At 42.3% G+C, this 21,118-nt stretch overlaps 1 protein-coding gene across 1 annotated transcript in view; it reads right to left on the reverse strand.

Moving 5' to 3' along the window:
• snx27a (sorting nexin 27a) overlaps nt 1–11,418 on the reverse strand; it is an 84,505-nt gene extending 73,087 nt beyond the window's left edge. The window contains exon 1 of the mRNA XM_060904969.1: nt 11,093–11,418. Coding sequence (XP_060760952.1) covers nt 11,093–11,388 — 296 coding nt within the window. The 5' untranslated portion in view covers nt 11,389–11,418. The remainder of the gene's footprint in view (nt 1–11,092) is intronic.
• Nucleotides 11,419–21,118: the final 9,700 nt, after the last annotated feature.

A 21,118-nucleotide genomic window follows, 5' to 3' on the forward strand; every position in this document is an offset into this window, starting at 1 on the left:
TCCAAGCTATTAACCTGACTACTGAGAACCACTGGAACATTCACAATAGAGAGAGAGAGATTGAGGGAGAGAAGAGAGATCTGCAAAACATAATTTTTCTCTTTGCACACTTTTGAACTGAATGTTTTCTGCCTCTGCCTCTCAGATGTGTAGAATTCCGGCTGCTGCCTTTCGTGATGACAGGGTTTTTTTGCACACTTTACAAACAACTGGCATTTGCTGCTCCACGTCCTCATCGCGATATCCAAAAAAAATGCCAGATGACTGACCCCTTACTAGTTCTTTTAGGAACCAATTCGTCCGCTTCCATTTTTAATTTGTCGCTGAAATTGGCAGAGCTTACACGGTAGCCTATGCAGCACCAGCGACTGCACGAACTGAGTCAGCGCTGTAAACCGGAACTAGGAAATCTTCCCGCCGGCAGTGTTGCCAGATACTGCTGACGTTTTCCAGCCCAAAATATGTTCAAAACCCGCCAAAACGCACTTAAAACCGCCCAATCTGGCAACACAACCGAAACTAGAAAATATCTTCCCGGAAGTTCCTTTCAGCACCGAGATGTCGCCCGGGATTGGTTGGCGAGTGCGTGACGTTTTTGTTTTCTTTCCCCTTAGGCAGCCTCTCACGTTACTGCCTGAGGGACAGGGAGAAAACCACCGGAAAAGGTTTTAAACAAACACAACAAACACGAAACGAACGCAAGTCGGAAGATAACCATAAAATACTCGATAGTTACGATATAATAATTTTATATATCGCACACAGAATTTTCAGCGATATATCGAGTACATTCGATATATCACACAGCCCTAGGGTGCTGTATCCCCTGACCCCAACTTCCTGACAAGCTGGAATACACACAAACATTTCACTGTATTGTATAGGTGATAAAGGCTTCTCTTTTCTGCTATAAACAAAGGGACACCAACGCGATCTGTTCAGCAGTTCATAAACACCAGCTGTTCTAATTATAGTACGCAGTCCATCACAGATGCTTCTGCAACCAACAAACTGACTACTGGATTCCAATCACAGGAAAGGAGGAGACAGGATGCTCCCTCTGTGACATAAACCTGCCTTTTCCTGCATTCAACTAAAAGTCATAATTCAATTACCAACGTCAGACTTGGAAAAACCAAACACTTGGCATTCCTACTCAGGAAACTGGGATGATCTCCTGAACTCAGTTCGGCAAGTGACGTAAAAATCAACACTGCTGCTCACAGAGTCCGCAATAAACAAAGCAGCACTTCTTAGCTCTCTCTTGGTCGGCTTCGTCTCATCTTGTGAGATACAGAAATGTGAGGCAGCTTCAACTTTTGATCTCCACAAGACCTGATCCTTGGCAGCAATCCATACTTCCCTCTCATCCAGCATGACCTAGATGCTTAGAAGTTTGGCAACATGTTGCAAGTAGTTTGATTTACGTCTTCCTCTGCTTCGATGGAACATAGGCAGTACTGTTGGATGAGATCACAGTCAGTCCTCCTGATTGAGTGACCAACAAAAGACAACTGCCGATGAATTACTCTATCAGGGGTCTCATTCCTGTCTGCTTGTGGCGCTTGAAAGTTTGTGAACCCTTTAGAATTTTCTATATTTCTGCATAAATATGACCTAAAACATCATCAGATTTCCACACAAGTTCTAAAAGTAGATAAAGAGAACCCAGTTAAACAAATGAGACACAAATATTATACTTGGTCATTTATTTATTGAGGAAAATGATCCAATATTACATATCTGAGTGGCAAAAGTATGTGAACCTCTAGGATTAACAGTTAATTTGAAGGTGAAATTAGAGTCAGGTGTTTTCAATCAATGGGATGACAATCAGGTGTGAGTGGGCACCCTGTTTTATTTAAAGAACAGGGATCTATCAAAGTCTGATCTTCACAACACGTTTGTGGAAGTATATCATGGCACGAATAAAGGAGATCTCTGAGGACCTCAGAAAAAGCATTGTTGATGCTCATCAGGCTGGAAAAGGTTACAAAACCATCTCTAAGGAGTTTGGACTCCACCAATCCACAGTCAGACAGATTGTGTACAAATGGAGGAAGTTCAAGACCATTGTTACCCTCCCCAGGAGTGGTCGACCAACAAAGATCACTCCAAGAGTAAGGCGTGCAATAGTCGGCGAGGTCACAAAGGACCCCAGGGTAACTTCTAAGCAACCGAAGGCCTCTTTCACATTGGCTAATGTTAATGTTCATGAGTCCACCATCAGGAGAACACTGAACAACAATGGTGTGCATGGCAGGGTTGCAAGGAGAAAGCCACTACTCTCCAAAAAGAACATTGCTGCTTGTCTGCAGTTTGCTAAAGATCACGTGGACAAGCCAGAAGGCTATTGGAAAAATGTTTTGTGGATGGAGGAGACCAAAATAGAACTTTTTGGTTTAAAGGAGAAGCATTATGTTTGGAGAAAGGAAAACACTGCATTCCAGCATAAGAACCTTATCCCATCTGTGAAACATGGTGGTGGTAGTATCATGGTTTGGGCCTGTTTTGCTGCATCTGGGCCAGGACGGCTTGCCATCGTTGATGGAACAATGAATTCTGAATTATGCCAGCGAATTCTAAAGGAAAATGTCAGGACATCTGTCCATGAACTGAATCTCAAGAGAAGGTGGGTCATGCAGCAAGACAACTACCCTAAGCACACAAGTTGTTCTACCAAAGAATGGTTAAAGAAGAATAAAGTGAAATGCTTTGGAATGGCCAAGTCAAAGTCCTGACCTTAATCCAATGGAAATGTTGTGGAAGGACCTGAAGCGAGCAGTTCATGTGAGGAAACCCACCAACATCCCAGAGTTGAAGCTGTTCTGTATGGAGGAATGGGCTAAACTTCCTTCAAGCCGGTGTGCAGGACTGATCAACAGTTACCGCAAACGTTTAGTTGCAGTTATTGCTGCACAAGGGGGTCACACCAGATACTGAAAGCAAAGGTTCACATTAGGGTGCATCAGTTGCCCCCTAAAAATGAAAAGTTCCTCCGATCGTGATGCATTTTTGTTTTTATGTTCCTTTTGGTAAGAAAACACACTGGGTGAAATATTTTGACAAAATTCAAAAGTTTAACGGTGGCACCAGGAGCTCAAAGTTATGGAAAAAGCTGCTATTTTATGACAAAAATTCGATCATTTTTCATGAAACATTATGGCACCTTATAGAGTATACCAAATATCTTAGATACACGCTTTTAGTACATATTCTAAATGTATTATCAAGCACAGTTCGAGTTTTAGCTGTTCATTGAATCATTGTTCAACTACTTTTAAACAATACAAATGTATTATGAATCGCATTAATGCTTCTCAATCCCTTGCAAAGGTTCTTAACATGATCTCTGGGTCACAAGAAATCAATAAATGGAGTCCAACATTGTGATTCAAACCTTACGTGAAAACATAAAATAAGCGTTTTTTGGCAAAAAAATGAACCTCATGGTGCCACCATTAGACTTTTGAATATGGTCAAAACATTTTACAGGATGTCTTTATTGGTGAAAAGGAACACCCGAACAAAAATGCATCAGATTTTATGAAAGTGAGGGCAACTGATGCACCCTAGTTCACATACTTTTGCCACTCACAGATATGTAATATTGGATCATTTTCCTCAATAAATAAATGACCAAGTATAATATTTTTGTTTCATTTGTTTAACTGGGTTCTCTTTATCTACTTTTAGGACTTGTGTGAAAATCTGATGATGTTTTAGGTCATATTTATGCAGAAATATAGAAAATTCTAAAGGACTCACAAACTTTCAAGCACCACTGTACATGATTCAGCAGTAATTTATTGTAAAGTTTTGCAGCAATGCTCAGTGTTATGCCTGTAATTTATCTTCATTCAAGCTCCTTTTTTTGGCAGTGGGACAATGATGTTCTTAGTCCAATCACTTGGTGGTTTTAAACTGTTCTTGATTACACTGACCACTCGAAGTAGCCTCTCTGATAGAGAATTGCTGCTGTATTTGAGCATTTCAGCAGTGATGTAGTTGAAACCAGGAGCTTTGTAAGTTGTTTAAGCCTTTGATAGCTTTTTCTAGCTCCTCTCTATCGAAATCTAAGCCAAGCTTTCGAGAAAGCTTGGTGTTAACGAAGGACAAACATGGAGACGTGTGTGTGTGTGTGTGTGTGTGTGTTCCTCCAACTTTGTAACTTGAATATATGCAATTTGAGGTCATTGCGAGTTACGACCGCCCTCTTCCATTGTGAACCACTGAAGATGCTGTGGTTATAATATAACCAAGCACAGATTTCAGTGTGCCACAGTACATCCTCGCGTATTGAAAAGACATGACATTTCAGTGAATACTACATGCTATAGGACTGCAGTGACAACACAGAGACGCAAGCTAAACGTTTTCAGGTCACTCCTAGCATTCAGCGGAGACAGCATAAAATTAAAAAGATACGGATATTTCCGTTTCATTTCCCGAGTGAGATCTGTAACCAGTCTGATGTTCACATGCATTCTGGTCGGCTTTCCTCAATGACAGCCTGGCTTTGAGAAAGAAAATAATCTACCCAGAAATGGGAAATGTGACCTACTCTGAGGCAGGAATGTAGAACGAGTTCAGAATATGAAGTGCTGTTTAAAGTGCTACGAGTTACATCCTGTTTCCTGAACGCTGTTCGTGATAACTATTGTGCTCACTTCCTGGGCAGCACTAGCTTGAAAAAGATTCTCTCTGAATCTTACTCTGGTTAAATAAAGCTGAAACAAACAAAATGGAATAAAACGGATGCACACCGATAGCAAGCCTGGACAAATAAAAGCAGCCACATGGATGCACTGAAGTCAGCAAAACAGGCGGCTTGATTTTAAAATCATGACTAAGAGGCATTTCATTAAACAGAACCATCAAGGGAACGGATTAAAATTTGGTTGGGAATATGATTGCAACCCAAGCTAGTGCATGTGCGTGCACACACAGGTCATGCAGATGAATTAATAAGGCCTTGATAAGTGTAACGACCAAAAGCTTCCAATCAAATCTTCTCCTTCCTCAGCCCACATGTACTGACAGACAATTCCTGGCATTTGCACCACCAACGCTCTGCCACATCGCCCTCATACGTCACTGAGCACAACCGTGGGAGCTGTTCATCACAGGCAAGTTAATAGTGCAATATTTTATCAATAGAAATTCACAGCCAACTTTGAGGAAGAAAATATTTTCCATTTCCTTTTTGAATGGCCGTCCTGGATACAGGAATTCTGCTTCAAACCTACAACAGCATCAAACACCCAAAACTATAAACATAAACCTGACATTTCAGCTTTAATCGAACATAGAGGTGACACGAAGCACCACGATACAAAAATGTTCCGATGTGCATCGTGGAAACGTGTAACTCGCATAGTGGAAACCAGCATTTCATTAATTATACACGGAACCATGCACTGTGAGCACCAGGAGTTTCTTGGTTTTGAACAGGGTGGGATTTGTACGCGATCGTGATTCCGACAGGCTCGTTTTACCAACTTGGGCTTCTTAGAAAAGGCTCTCGTTAACCTCTTTGCTGTTCTCCATATTCAGCTAAAACTGTGACGGGTCTGATTACATTCAGCAACGTGCCTGTTGCGTACCTCAGTCAAGTAGTTGAGCATCACCCTGACTTCCTGCTTCACAAGGAAATACATCAACATCTCATCTCATCTCATTATCTGTAGCCGCTTTATCCTTCTACAGGGTCGCAGGCAAGCCGGAGCCTATCCCAGCTGACTACGGGAGAAAGGCGGGGTACACCCTGGACAAGTCACCAGGTCATCACAGGGCTGACACATAGACACAGACAACCATTCACACTCACATTCACACCTACGGTCAATTTAGAGTCACCAGTTAACCTAACCTGCATGTCTTTGGACTGTGGGGGAAACCGGAGCACCCGGAGGAAACCCACGCGGACACCATGCAAACTCCGTACAGAAAGACCCTCGCCGGCCACGGGGCTCGAACCCAGGACCTTCTTGCTGTGAGGCGACAGCGCTAACCACTACACCACCGTGCCGCCCCCGCTTTGAAACTATAGAACAAAAACCTGTCCTGACAGTGCACCAAGGTCATTTATTTTATACAGCTGAGGTTAGAAGTTTACAGACACTCGTCATGGACAGGGATATCAAGCTTTCAGTGGTTTCTCTGAACTGTTCTTTTTCTCTGGCAGAATGATTGTACAATACATCTTTAAAATAAAATAAAAAGAATTTGGTGCACAAGTTTTAATTTATTTTGGGTTTTCTGAAATCAACACTGGATTAAAATTATACATACAGCCACCTAATATTAGGTTAAATGTCCCTTAGTAAGTTTCTCCTTCACCAGATGTTTTTGTTCACCATCAACAAGCTTCTGGTTGGATATTTGTCCTCTCTTCTTGGCAGAATTGGCCGAGTTTAATTGTGTTTCCTGGAACGGAACGGACTTAAATCGCAGTCCACATATTTTCAACAGGGTTGAGGTTAGGGCTTGTATAAAAGTTTGATGTTCTCCTGTTTTATCCTCCACAACCAGCTTTGGGGTGTGTGTGTGTGTGTGTGTGTGGTCGTTGTCCTGTTGAGACAAGTCAAGTTTCAAGTCAAGTCTATTTTTATAGTGCTTAACAATAGACATTGTCGCAAAGCAGCTTTACAGAATTTAAATAACTAAGCATGAGCTAATTTTATCCCTAATCTACCCCCAATGAGCGAGCCTGTGGCAATGGTGGCAAGGAAAAACTCCCTCAGACGACATGAAGAAACCTCAAGAGGAACCAGACTCAAAAGGGAACCCATCCTCATTTGGGTGATAGACAACGTGATAACAGTTTTAACATTAAGTCCGTTTCATTGGCGTTATAACTCTTCACTGATGGAAACTTGAGTGCAAAACTGTTCATGACAACTGCAGTCCTAAAGTTAGCAAGTCAACTGTAGTCCTCAGCCATAAAAGCATTACTGTAAGAGTCCAGAGCGTCTTCCAAGTGTGACTATCAACTGTCCATACGGGGCCGTCTTCCACAGGAGCGATGTGACGAGACTCCAGCCAGACGTAGGGCATCAGGATGGATCAGGCAGGTCTGAGGAGCAGAAGAGGTCAGCATCTCGATCTCAGGATTGATATGTAACTCAGAGGGACAGACGGGGGGAGAGTTGGAACACACAACTGTGTCCAAGTTTCAACCGTCAAACTGATGGTTTGAGGTTATGCTGAAGAACTGTGAGGTTGTCCTCTTTCCTCATTATTCTATCCACTTTGTTGAACCATGCTTAACAGTTAGTACAGTGTACCTATATCTCTGGTCATTATGGCCAAACAACTCAATATGACCAGAAAACTTTCCTCGTCCATGTGATCAGCTGTAAACTTTGAGCTTGAAGGTGTAGATTTTGGAGCAGAAACTTCTTTCTTGAGCAGCAGCCTCTCAGTCCATAGTGATATAAACTCAGCTGACTGTAGACAGTGTTCCAGCAGCTTCCAGTTCATGGCAGGTCTGTGCCTTGGTGGTTCCTGGGCTGTTCCTGACCATCTGAACCAGTTTCCTCTCAGCTAAGGGGGACAGTTTGAATCTTCTATCAAAGTGGCTTCGCCTCATATTAACTTGTACTTGTCAAACAAACTCGTTTTATGGTGTATACAGAGAAGCTACCAGCTGGAGTCAATCATCAACATGAACAAGAAGTTAAGACATTTACCCCTTTTCCACCAAATCAGTTCCAGGGCTGGTTCGGGGCCAGTGCTGGTGCTGGTTCACAACTCGTTCAACTTGCGAGCCAGCTGAGAACCAGTTTGCTTTTCCATAGCTCACGGTGCTAAGGGGAGCCATGTCATTACGTCGCTGTATACGTTAGTTACGTCGCTGCATTTGCATAAACCTTGGTGCGAACATCGAAGCAACAACACGGAGAAGAAGCAGCAACAACAATAACGGATGACTTCGCGTTTGTACAGCTGCTGCTTCTCGTCACTTAAAAATGGCGACCTTTTGCGGTCTTGCTATTGTTGTCGGTCTTAACAACTCCGCTGACGTAAGCGGTTCTTTCCTCTGGCCCAGCAGAGAGTTGGTGCTAGCCTGGAACCGGTTTTTCTGGCCCCAGAGCCAGTTCTTTGTCAGTAGAAACAGAAAACCCGGCTCCAAACTAAGCACTGGCCCCGAACCAACCCTGGAACTGCTTTGGTGGAAAAGGGATATGAGAGAAACCACTGAAAGACCGACATTACCCCGACGTTTATGTCTGTAAACTTCTGACGTGAACTGTATCTATTCAGAGATGAGTACTGAACACAAAAAGTAGTAATGAAGTCTCTACAGCCTTTATCTAGGAAGCTTCCTCATATTTGTTCCAGTTAATTGGAGTCATTTCACATTTATTGTTAACACACTTCACTGACCTTCAGCATGAGAAGGTAACCTTCAGGTTTGACTGGCGCAGACAACCATACGTAGTCATTTCAAAAGCCCCGTATGTATGTAAAAGAGGATATGCTCATTAAAAAGGGGAAATATTAATAAACCTCAAAGCTCAGCTGAAAGTGTAGAGGTTTACAAGAGTGTATCACAAAACCAACTCATACCGAACCTGCAGACGAGGGACTTTGGAAAATCCTGTGAAACATAGTGGAGTCAGAAAATACTGGGGTGACACCATTTAATGGTAAAGTGTTCAGAAGCAGCTATAAAGTTTTAAAATGCACTTAAAAAGTGCAAAGTTCAGTGTATGGATCTCTAAAGGTACGTGTGGTGTATTAAAGTGGAAGCTGCACACCTGGAATAGGAGTATTATGACCGTGATGACTCCTGACGTACTGTAGGAGATAGAGAGAAGATCTGAACTAGTGCATCGTTTACAGTACTCGGACATCCTGCAGCGAGAGCTTGGTTATTGTTCCAGGGATAGAAGATCAGAAGGAATAGGGTTGTTTTACAATCAGGGTACGCAAGCTAAAAATCACATTTAACACTTATCTTCAATATCAAAAGGTTTGACTAAATAAACTTGGTTGTTTATTGTAGCCCTGTGATCGCTCTATTTACCATGCAAAAAAAAAAATTGGTGATGTTATTTTTGGTGAATGTATGGCAATATGTGTATCATATTTAGCAAAATTACTCACGTCATTGGTCAAAAAAGCACTTTTTCTTACAGGTAGCTCCAAAAGGGATGCACTTAAATCAGGGGCGTGTTTAGCCTATTTTTGGGGGTGCTCAAGCACCCCCAAAAACGAGCTCAGCACCCCCTAGCTCAGCACCCTCAAAAACACTGCTTTTGGACGTAATTTTCAGAAATAAGTGCCCTTGCGCACTGCGCAATGAATGTGTGCGCGGCCGTGTGTGCGTTCTTGAATTCACCTATTACGCGATAGTTCTATGAGCAGTAAAATACCTCTCCTCCTTGCGTCCCCTCTGATTGGGTTGCCTGTCCGCGCGAGTGCTTGCTACGACATGGTGTTTTTTTTAACTGGATTCCACGCCGATGAGGAACTCGAATAGCACCTGAGTATTACTGGCATAGCGAGATGTGAAGGTACGGACTGGAGTTACAGTTGTTAAACACAACATAATAATATGCATAATGCAATATTGATGTTCCCTGGTCTATGAACAGAATGATAAAAACGACATTTATCATCCATATCGAGATACTTTTGTGCAGAGCTGTACAAGTGCTACGGTGCTAGACCATCGTGTGTTAGTCAATTTTATTTAATGTAACATAGCGTTTACGTTTGCTTATCATTTATATATTTATATTTTTATCATAAATAGCATCATAATAATTAGCAAATTAATCAAAACAGACACTGAAACGTACATGCACGAAGCAAACAATTAAACAAATGACTATCAAAAGAACACGACCAAAATATAACAAATATAAAACATATAAACTAATGTAAACTAATGTAAAATCATAATACACACTTATTACACAATACACAATAACACATTAATTAACAATTACCACTGTTCAAAATGAATAGCTCCAACATTACAAATGCAGTAGTAGGTCTTGTTTAGTTAAAAATATAACGTAAATATTTGTGTCAGTGGTCGTAAATGTATAGATATCATAGTTTATTGGGTCAGCTTCTGTTAAAACATTGCATAAGTCTAGTCTTCTTGTCTAGTTAAGTCTAGTCTAAATGCAGAATAAACGTGGAAACACTGTCGTTCAAGCCAGGTGCCTCTGTCAGTTCTGGGGGCTAAGCACCCCCAAAGATCAGATGCTAGAATCGCCCCTGACTTAAATCATTCTTTATACCATAAAACACATATTTGGTTCCATATCACTGGAAAGATAGTTAAGTTTTAATGTTGAATGCCAGTAAGTTTTCAGACTATTTTGATCAAATTAGTATGTAATTGTGTCAAAACAAATGTCCCCTCCGAGACGGCTAATTTTTCAATATAAAATAACATAACATATCTCAAATGATTATTTTCATCCTAAAATGTGGTCAAGATATTGGGACATAAATATTAGAGACGACTAACACAAAGCTTACAGCCTTATATTTAAAAGCACTGTGGAAGTAGTGGATCCTGAATTGTCAAAAAAAAAAAAAAATGTCCTCTCCGAGAATCACTTCATTTGTTTCTCCCAGCCCTGCTTAAAGCTACACTTCATCTTGTTATAACACAAACTATTACACATGCCTATCTGTTCTTTAACTTGTCTTGTCTTTAACAGTTTTTAACACTTAAAAACTGGTACCAGAACCAGTTTGAATCAATGTGAATTTTGGACCCCTGTGACACAAACTTTGTCCCCTGATTGTAAAACAACCCCAGAGTTAGTTGTGTCATGAGAAAATGAAACACCTGCTTTATTGCTGAACCCAACTTTTTGTGGTTTCAGAGCAAACTGAAGGTCTGGAAGCTGAAGCTCTTTATTAAAAGTGACTTTAGAACATTGAAGATGATGCTCCGAGTGTGTGTGTGTGTGTGTGTGTTCATGGATAAAAGAATTCAAATCATCTATATCTATATGGTTAACCCATTACCTGCCCAGGTGTGTGTGTGTGTGTGGTGACAGCTAGGCCGGTGTCAGCTGTAATGAATAATGAAGTTAAAGAGTGAAACAGGACGTACACCTCCAGGATCCGGTCTCCTCTGGATATCCCGGCTCGGTCCGCCGCCCCTCCCGGTAACACGGCGCTCACGTGCTGCAGAGGCGCATACAGCTGCCCGTTAATGCTGCGCAGCTGGCCGCCTTCACTCACCTGCCCGCGGACATTAAAACCGTAACCCGACTCCGACTTAATAATCCGCACGATGCGGGGTCCCGCCGTTACTGTCTGCCCCCCGGAGCCGTTCCGGGACGCCGCGGGTACCGGAGGATGAAGAGGAGGAGCGCCACGAGCCGCCGCTGCCTGGATATCCGCCATGTTTCAGGTCCGGCGCGCCGCCGTGTCTGGAGCGCGCACACAGCGAGCTGAGCTATGAAACGCTGCGTTCGACTTCCGACTCGGAAAAACCCGACAGCGAACACAGAGCTGAACTCGGAAATCCTGCCGGTCTCCGGAACGTCAGGCCGCTTCAGCGCGTGGATCCGGTTTGTGTGTTAAACCCTGCTATCCCATCACATTTGCCCCAAGAAAAGTATTTCCTGATTCCCTCCACACCTTTACAGCGCTCACGGTTACTGTTTTTTCCTTTTCCAGTTCAGTCTCTGAGCTTTTTTTTTTTTGAACGGCTCTTTTACTATTAAAGCAGCGGCTAGAATTATCGACACTTTAACGAAAATACTTTCAGTATGTAAATTTTGCATGAATAATTACTCAAACTTCCACTGAAAAAAATTTTTTTTCCTTCTGCTTATTATTGTAAAGCGGGCGGTGTAGTGGTTAGCACTGTCGCCTCACAGCAAGAAGGTCCGGGTTCGAGCCCAGTGGCTGGCGAGGGCCTCCCAGTGGCCGGCGAGGGCCTCCCCGTGTCCGCGTGGGTTTCCTCCGGGTGCTCCGGTTTCCTCCACAGTCCAAAGACATGCAGGTTAGGTTAACTGGTGACTCTAATACCCTGTCCACACTAGGGATTTCGTACCGATACAAAACTACTTTCGTACCCCAACACTTGTCCATACTAGCAACTATACCGGTACTGTAGCGGTATAACCGTATCGGTACGAAACCCATACATCGGTACTGTAGCGCTTCGCTGTAGTGTGGACAGATGAAGCGGTTCTGTATCGATACAAATATAATGCGCATGCGAAAACGAAATGACCGTGGAGCAAAGAAAGGGGGAAAGAGGCAGGAAGGAAGATGGGAAAAGGGAGAGAAAGGGAGGGGAAGGGAAGGGAAGAGGGAGAAAGTGAGGGGGGAGAAAGGGAGATTCGTTTTCTTTGTTTCTTTCTCAACTGCCTCGCGCGTTTTATACGAGTCGACTGAATAAATGACCACCAGAAATAGACTGTACATTGACAACAAAAAGCGCACACACGCTGTTTCATCCGCCATATTCTCGGAAGGAAGTTACTCGGTAACCATGGAAGCATTTCGCGCACGCACATTTCAACTACCGTGAAAGAAAACCGCAAACATTTCTCGCTAGTGTGGACAGATGCACTAAACTGTACCGGTATACTTTGTATCGATACAGTTACACCACTTTCGTACCGGTATAAGTGTGAACACAGCATAAATTGACCATAGGTGTGAGTGTGAACGGTTGTCTGTGTGTCAGCCCTGTGATGACCTGGCGACTTGTCCAGGGTGTACCCCGCCTTTCACCCGTAGTCAGCTGGGATAGGCTCCAGCTTGCCTGCGACCCTGTAGAACAAGATAAAGCGGCTACAGATAATGAGATGAGATTGTAAAGCAGGTGGCGTAGTGGTTAGCGCTGTCGCCTCACAGCAAGAAGGTCCGGGTTCGAGCCCAGTGGCCAACGAGGGCCTTTCTGTGTGGAGTTTGCATGTTCTCCCCGTGTCCGCGTGGGTTTCCTCCGGGTGCTCCGGTTTCCCCCACAGTCCAAAGACATGCAGGTTAGGTTAACTGGTGACTCTAAATTGAGCGTAGGTGTGAATGTGAGTGTGAATGGTTGTCTGTGTCTATGTGTCAGCCCTGTGATGACCTGGCGACTTGTCCAGGGTGTACCCCACCTTTCGCCCGTAGTCAGCTGGGATAGGCTCCAGCTTGCCTGCGACCCTGCAGAACAGGATAAAGCGGCTAGAGATAATGAGATGAGATGAAATGCTCGGAATTTAATTCTGGTCTAATTCTATTTATTGCAATAGGATTCCAAATTATCAGCATTCAATTCTGTTATGAATCAGAAAAAAAATGATTATAAATCACAGCACTTTTATTCTTTAAAGTTCTTCATCTACTTCAACAATGTTACACGCAGATCGATCCATAACAGTTGTAAATGTCACTTAATTCCACAGGGTGTCGATAACGGTGGACACTAGTGAAAGTGATCACTATTATCGACACCTTACGTGACTTCTCAAACGCACGTTTAGATACAAAATGGCGCCTGTCAAATGAAAGAGTAAGAAATAAAGTAGGTTTCGACGAGGAGATCATGAAATATCGGTGAATTTGATCAGTAAAAACATGTCCATGATCTTTCCACCATGCTCACCTGTGACGATAACATCCAGGTTTTCCTCAAATTGCTGATCGTGCTAAAAAAAATTCCATCTCAGGTAACGAGCTGCGTCATCAGACAAGATCAAAGGGGAGGAATCTTCCGGTTGATTAATTAACCAATGTTGTAACTGAAACTCACCTTTGTAAAATTGTTTTTATTGATAAATCTGAAAAGGTGTCGATAATTGTAGCCGCCACTCTATAATTAATTTTACGGAGATTATTTCAGTTTCTCTTATACAGTGTATCTTTTTCTTTTGTATATTTCTTCTTCCTTTCTCTTTAGGACAGTTGTTGAAACAGGATTATTTTCTCATGTTATTTGCCCTTTTCGCTTCACTCTCAGTGTCATGTCTTAACAGGATTTATTGTTCACATAACTCACATCGCACATGAATCGATCCTGATGGAGTTCAGTAAGAAATAGATTATTCCTCAGAGCTCACACTAATATCTCAAAGCTCATTTTCTTTTTATACTATTGAATTGTTATACTGATCTTATTTTTGTTTAATATAGTTATAAATAGATATTGCCTGATGTTATTTAGGTTTTCTTGAAATTATTGTACACTACTGCTCAAGATTTGCACACTATTTTCACACTTTTAACATCAAACCTGGGTTAAAAATAAACACCAGTGTTCCGCACTTGATCTAAGTCCCACTCATATCTTAAGCTATTCAGAATCACATTATGTGCTGTGCTGGCAGTTTTGAAACCAGAAACTAATTTCGGAGGGATGAGGAAATTTACCAGGTAAAATCAGGATTGTTTTTCTTATCTGTACAATTAAATTGGTTAGTGTGATGCATTTGTATATTTAAGATGGAGGTCAGACAGCAAAGACACAAATTTGTTATTTAGCCTAATCATTTAAGGCACAATCTACTGCCAAACAATATTTCCGTATTAATAGCATTGCCATGAAATACGTTTATGACACTGAAAAAAATAACATAATAAAAGTAATACGTTAATAAAATTACACCTTATAAATCCTGATCTACTTTGATTACAGTATAATGTATTGATATTGCAATGGTTCAGTGTGTCTCATATCGAGGATTTAGTGTATTGTCTCATACATCACTAATCATAGATACCTGGTTAGCTTGTTGCTAACAAAGAGGCGTCCATGTTTCTTCCACTTTGTAGCCCGAACACACAATCAAAAATGATGTAATTTCAAGCTCTGACTTCCCACTTCCAAATCAAAACCAAGTCAAATGCAGCATATTCACCAAGTACCATGAGAAGGTGCACAAATGGGCAATGCTCAAGTCATTGGTGCTCACAAGGAAGAAGCGAACCATTCCAAATGCTTTGGCTACCTACTTAAGGTGGTTTCCCTTGTTAGCTTGCTAGCCTTGTTATCTATTACCCCATTCCCATTCACACTGAAAACCGTATATTTTCTGCTATTATGCAGTAATCATGTCATGTGGAAATGGGAGCAAAATGGCAAAGTCGAAACGTTAATCTATTCCCTGGTGACCTAGTAGCCTTTGCTCCTGTGGGAATCGGAGCTATCAGATTTACGTGTTGTGATTGGTGGTGATGTTGTTGGCAGTGACATAAATGATGTAGTCGTACTGTGACAGAACTATTTATACTGCCTCAATGTATGTAAAACAACTGGTAAATGCAAAACAACAAGCAAAGAAAACATCTGCAGATAAAAGCTAAAAAGTTAGTCTTTGCTTGAACAAAACAAATGTTCAGAAACAGGAAGAGAACTCTCTCAACAGAGACATGATGCAGCTCGACAGTGCCATGTTACTAACTAGCTAATGTCTGAGGTTGGGCTTTTCACAAAAACACACTTGCCACTTCATGAACTATATGTCATATCCAGTCTCACATGAGTCACGTCTCACAAAGGTTTGCACTTCATAGCATTCCGTTAAATACAGTCAAGGGAATACACAATTCCATTATGGAAGACTGAGTGGGAATGAAAATTTATCTACTTCGTGTTGTTTTACCTCATACCTCATGGGTTTTTTATGTGAAAGGGACTTATCATTCATGTGCTGTCTGTGAATTAGCTATAAACTGTTCTGTTGCTCAGAATGCCACATACCTCCCAGTTCCCCTAACAAGTGCATCTTCCCTTTCCACTCTGAGATTTTCTTATCGCCTTCCATCTCTGATCTAAGTGGTTTTCCCCTCACCATCCTTGCCTGAACTTGCAAAGTTACCTGCTTCACTAACACGCATAGTGGGCAAGAGTTTCCTCCAATTTCCCCATACAATTACCTTTACAAGCTGGAATTAAAATGGATTTTTCGGGGGTTAGCACCATTTAATTTACACAACATCCCTACCACTTTAAAGGTGCAAATTGTTGGGGTTTTTTTAATTGTGAAACAAACAATAGTTAAGATGAAAAAACTGAAATCTGGAGTGTGCATAGGTATTCACCCCCTTTCATATGAAACCCCTCAATAAGAGCTGGTCCAACCAATTCACTTCATAAGTCAAATAATTAGTTGATTAAGATCCATCTGTGTGCAATCAAAGTGTCACATGATCTGTCACATGATGTCTGTATAAATCAACCTGTTCTGGAAGGACCCTGACTCTGCAACACTACTAAGCAAGCAACATGAAAACCAAGGAGCCTCCAAACAGGTCAGAGACAAAGTTGTGGAGAAGTATAGATCAGGGCTGGGTTATAAAAATATCCTAAACTTTGAACATCCCACAGAGCGCCATTAAATCCATTATGGCAAAATGGAAAGAAAATGGCACCACTACAAACCTGACAAGATAAGGCCACCCACCAAAACTCACAGACCAGAAAAGGAGGGCATTAATCAGAGATGCAACAAAGACACCAAAGATAACACTGAAGGAGCTGCAAAGATCCACAACGGAGATGGGAGTATCTGTCCATAGGACCACTTTAAGACGTACACTCCACAGAGTGGGGCTTTATGGAAGAGTGGCCAGAAAAAAAGCCATTGCTTAAAGAAAAAAAAGGAAAACACATTTGGAGTTTGCCCAACAGCATGTGGCAGACTCCTCAAACACTTGGAAGAAGATTCTCTGGTCAAATGAGACTAAAATTGATCTTTTTGGCCATCATGGGAAACGCCATGTGTGGCAGAAACCCAACACCCTGTGAAGATTGCTGAACATCAAAACAACCCATCTAACTTGAAGGAGTTGGAGCAATTTTGCTTTGAGGACTGGGCAAAAATCCCAGTAGCTAGATGTGCTAAGGTAATAGAGACATACCCCAAGAGACTTGCAGCTGTCAAAAGGTGGCTCTACAAAGTATTGACTTTGGGGGGTGAATACCTATGCACACTCCAGATTTCTGTTTTTTTTTCCATCTTAATTATTGTTTGTATCACAATAAAACAACAATTTGCACCTTTAAAGTGGTAGGCATGTTGTGTAAATCAAATGGTGCTAACCCCAAATCCATTTAATTCGTCCAAGGGGGACGAATATTTGCAAGACACTGTAGAATCCCTGAAGTTCCATTTTGGTTACTATAGAGTTGCAATAGAAAAGTAGACACCATAGTCCAAAACAAGAGGATTAACGCCCCCTTTCCCCCCTACTTATTACCTGATCCAGGCCAATAACACCAGTGCCTAGCTACTGCTGGAATGTCCCATCTGTGGTGTTAGGGAGCTCTCTTTACTGAGTTCACTTAGAAGAGTGTAAATGTGTTCTGGATGGGTTGGTCTTTGGTAAGAGCACGTAGAAGCCAGTTGTCCATATACAACAACATCCTAATACCAGTGGCCATTGGAGGAGACATGGCCACCTTTTATAAGGTAGAACTTTAAATAGGAATGCTTGACCTTTTAAGGCAAACTTTAACCATGTGTTCTGGAAATATCCTGTGGCTGCATGACTGAGACAGCTGTCTTTCTTTTGAATAAGGAAAGAGACTTGTTTTGGAAAGCCCCTTTCTCTTTTGGAAAGTCAATAACCTTTGGAAAGACCTTCACCTTTTGATTGTGGTCTAAAGAAGAGGAAACACAGCAGGCTTGAAATCATAATGGTTTAGTCCACCAAGAGTGTCAAAATCCTTAAAAAGAAGTTCCTGTGTTGCACACTCCCGCCACCTTGTGGACAAATAGTAGAATCTGAACACAAAGATGAAGAGGAAGGAAATCCCTGCACTGCTCTCTCCCAGCTTTGATTGTAAGCAGACACATTACGTAACTCTTTGGCTCATTTCAGCTATAAAGAAAGATTAATTATTCACCATGCTCAATAAAGTAGTGGTCTCAATAAAAGGCATTTTTGAGATAGTAGAAAACTATGCACACTGAAACTTCATAAATACCTACAGCGTTCCCCGGGGGCTGTTAACATGGCTGCCCACTGCTCTGGGTATGTGTGTGTGCTCATTGCTCCATACATGTCAACCTTTGGTCAATCAAGCCTGTATAACCAACCTCCAAAATCCGTATTTCCCTAATAAAATCCGTATAAGATCTCATCTCATTATCTCTAGCCGCTTTATCCTTCTACAGGGTCGCAGGCAAGCTGGAGCCTATCCCAGCTGACTACGGGCGAAAGGCGGGGTACACCCTGGATAAGTCGCCAGGTCATCACAGGGCCGACACATAGACACAGACAACCATTCACACTCACATTCACACCTACGCTCAATTTAGAGTCACCAGTTAACCTAACCTGCATGTCTTTGGACTGTGGGGGAAACCGGAGCACCCGGAGGAAACGGGGAGAACATGCAAACTCCACACAGAAAGGCCCTCGCCGGCCCCGGGGCTCGAACCCAGGACCTTCTTGCTATGAGGCGACAGCGCTAACCACTACACCACCATGCCGCCCACCGTATAAGATGCAAATTAAAATAATTTACCTAAAATTTGAATGATAATTAACAATGATATATCCAAATTACTTTTTATTCAATATTAATAACAATAAACCTTCAGAATGAATACAAAGCTCCAATGTTTGACAAAAACACAAAGTGTCACTCTAATGTTCTGAATTGTACTCCATGACAGCTTTTTTTAGCGCTCTGCACCAATACCTCACGAGGCTGCATGTCACAGCAAGTGTCTGTGTTGATCTTGTCGGAGCGCCCATTCAGAATCTTTTTAGTCGCTATTGAAAGTCGCTCAGGTGGAAATACGCGTTTCAAACAAAATGTTACTTCCCGGTTGGCGGGATTCTCGCAATGCGGTGTGCGCATGATCAAAAGTGGAACGAAGTCTCGCTACCACAAGATAACGCGCGATTTCATAAGACTCTTTACTGGCTGTTTGTGCTGTCTGTGGTGTACAGTACGTTTGTAAATGTTATGCGCTCTTTTATCATCATGGGAATTGATTATAGCTCTAAATAAATATTGAAGTTTTTTTAAAGAACCCGTATAACTTTATTTGTACGCCCGTATACTATGTTTATTGAATCAAATCCGTATAGAATACGGACATTCCGTATAGGTTGACATGTATGTTGCTCACGTGTGTGCATGTGTGTGTGTTCACTGCTTCAGATGGGTTAAATGCAGAGAGGAAATTTCACAAGTGTGTGATGAATAAAGTTGTGCTTTACAGTGTCTACAGGAGTTTGGAAAGCGTATGCTTGAAGACGTGACGGCGACTACTGTCCATAACTGCTGCTTGTAGTGTGTTAATGATCCACTAAATTGTAAGACAGACATGTTAGGATTGTTAATGTTAACATCATCTTAATTACATTACCTTTTGCGCTTATCTTTCAAATGAGCTCCGGATATGAGAAATTATGTTGATGAGATTGTATGTGTGGATCAGATTTTACTCTGCATGTTACATGGCCAAACTTGACACACACAGACTCCATCCATCCATCCATCCATCCATCCATCCATCCATCTGTCCTCAATCTCAGCTCACCCTGGGCAGGTCACTAATCTATCACAGAATCACATCGAGATTAATAACTATCACCCTCATATTCACACCTCTGGGGGATTTAGAGTAGCCAGTGATGACCATGTTGCACTATGTGTCTGTATGAAATCCTTTTTTGCTCGGTTATTAAGACCGTGAGATACAGGATGGTTCATACGCCTGAAACAAACTGTTTTATATAATCAGTTACAGAAAAACTAATTCTACTTTGATAAGTTTCTAAATCAAGATAGCATGGAATTTTACTAGTATTAGTAAAGCTATTTATTGAACAGAGTAACAAATAGTGTATAGGGGACTGTATTCATTCCATTTAAGATGGAAGTCATTTCTATCATTTATTATCACTTACACAGGAGGTTCTCTATACACACTGTAATGTATTCCTAATATGTTAGGGTGACCAGACGTCCCGGTTTTACCGGGACAGTCCCGATTTGGGCTTGTGTGTCCCGAGTCCCGACAAAAGTCTGTCAGGACACGGATATGTCCCGGTTTTCGCCACTCGCGACGTTTGCGACTGAGCAGCGTGGAATCATTAGCGGAGAAATGTCTGCATTTACTATTTTGATGAATTGACAGGAATCGTAGACTTTCCTGGTTACTGCCCCCTGGCCCTGTGGCATGGGTGTTTATTTAGCCACATTATTCCAGACAAGGGCGGCACGGTGGTGTAGTGGTTAGCGCTGTCGCCTCACAGCAAGAAGGTCCTGGGTTCGAGCCCAGTGGCTGGCGAGGGCCTTTCTGTGCGGAGTTTGCATGTTCTCCCCGTGTCCGCGTGGGTTTCCTCCGGGTGCTCCGGTTTCCCCCACAGTCCAAAGACATGCAGGTTAGGTTAACTGGTGACTCTAAATTGAGCGTAGGTGTGAATGTGAGTGTGAATGGTTGTCTGTGTCTATGTGTCAGCCCTGTGATGACCTGGCGACTTGTCCAGGGTGTACCCCACCTTTCACCCGTAGTCAGCTGGGATAGGCTCCAGCTCGCCTGCGACCCTGTAGAAGGATAAAGCGGCTAGAGATAATGAGATGAGATTCCAGACAACAGAACGGGTTGCCATGCAACAATAAAATAAACATTAACTGGCGCGAATGTTCTTTGTCTAGCAGCTAGCAGCAGTAATGCCGCAGCAATTATGCCGAAAAGAAAATGTACCTTTTCCAAAGATTTACAGGGCACCTACCCCTTCCTCCGAGAGGTGCAGAACAATGCGCACGAAGCCTACTGCACACACTCTAAGTGCTTTGTTGGGTAGCCTATGTTGCAAATGCTGTGCGCTCCTGTGGGGGCTTTCCTCGGGCTGTCGCCCCTCTCCTCCTTTATTACTGAGAGAGGCCCTTCATATAATCTTTTTTTATTCACGTTGTTATCCCGAGATAACGACATAATTAATTCAGGATCTCGAGGAAACAACACAACTAATTCGAGATCTCGAGAAAATAAAACCGTTATTCCGTGATCTCGAGAAAACAAAACAATTATTTCATGATCTCAGCTGGATCACTGTATCTCCGTCGGTAGAGACGAAGCCGGGCCAGTCTTCTGCGGAGGTGCCGCGGACTAATTTTGAAATTATCCCTTATTAAAAGACTTAATGCAATCTCTCCCTGTGCCAACCCCTG

Source organism: Neoarius graeffei, chromosome 22 (genome assembly GCF_027579695.1).
Source record: "Neoarius graeffei isolate fNeoGra1 chromosome 22, fNeoGra1.pri, whole genome shotgun sequence".
Taxonomy (NCBI): domain Eukaryota; kingdom Metazoa; phylum Chordata; class Actinopteri; order Siluriformes; family Ariidae; genus Neoarius; species Neoarius graeffei.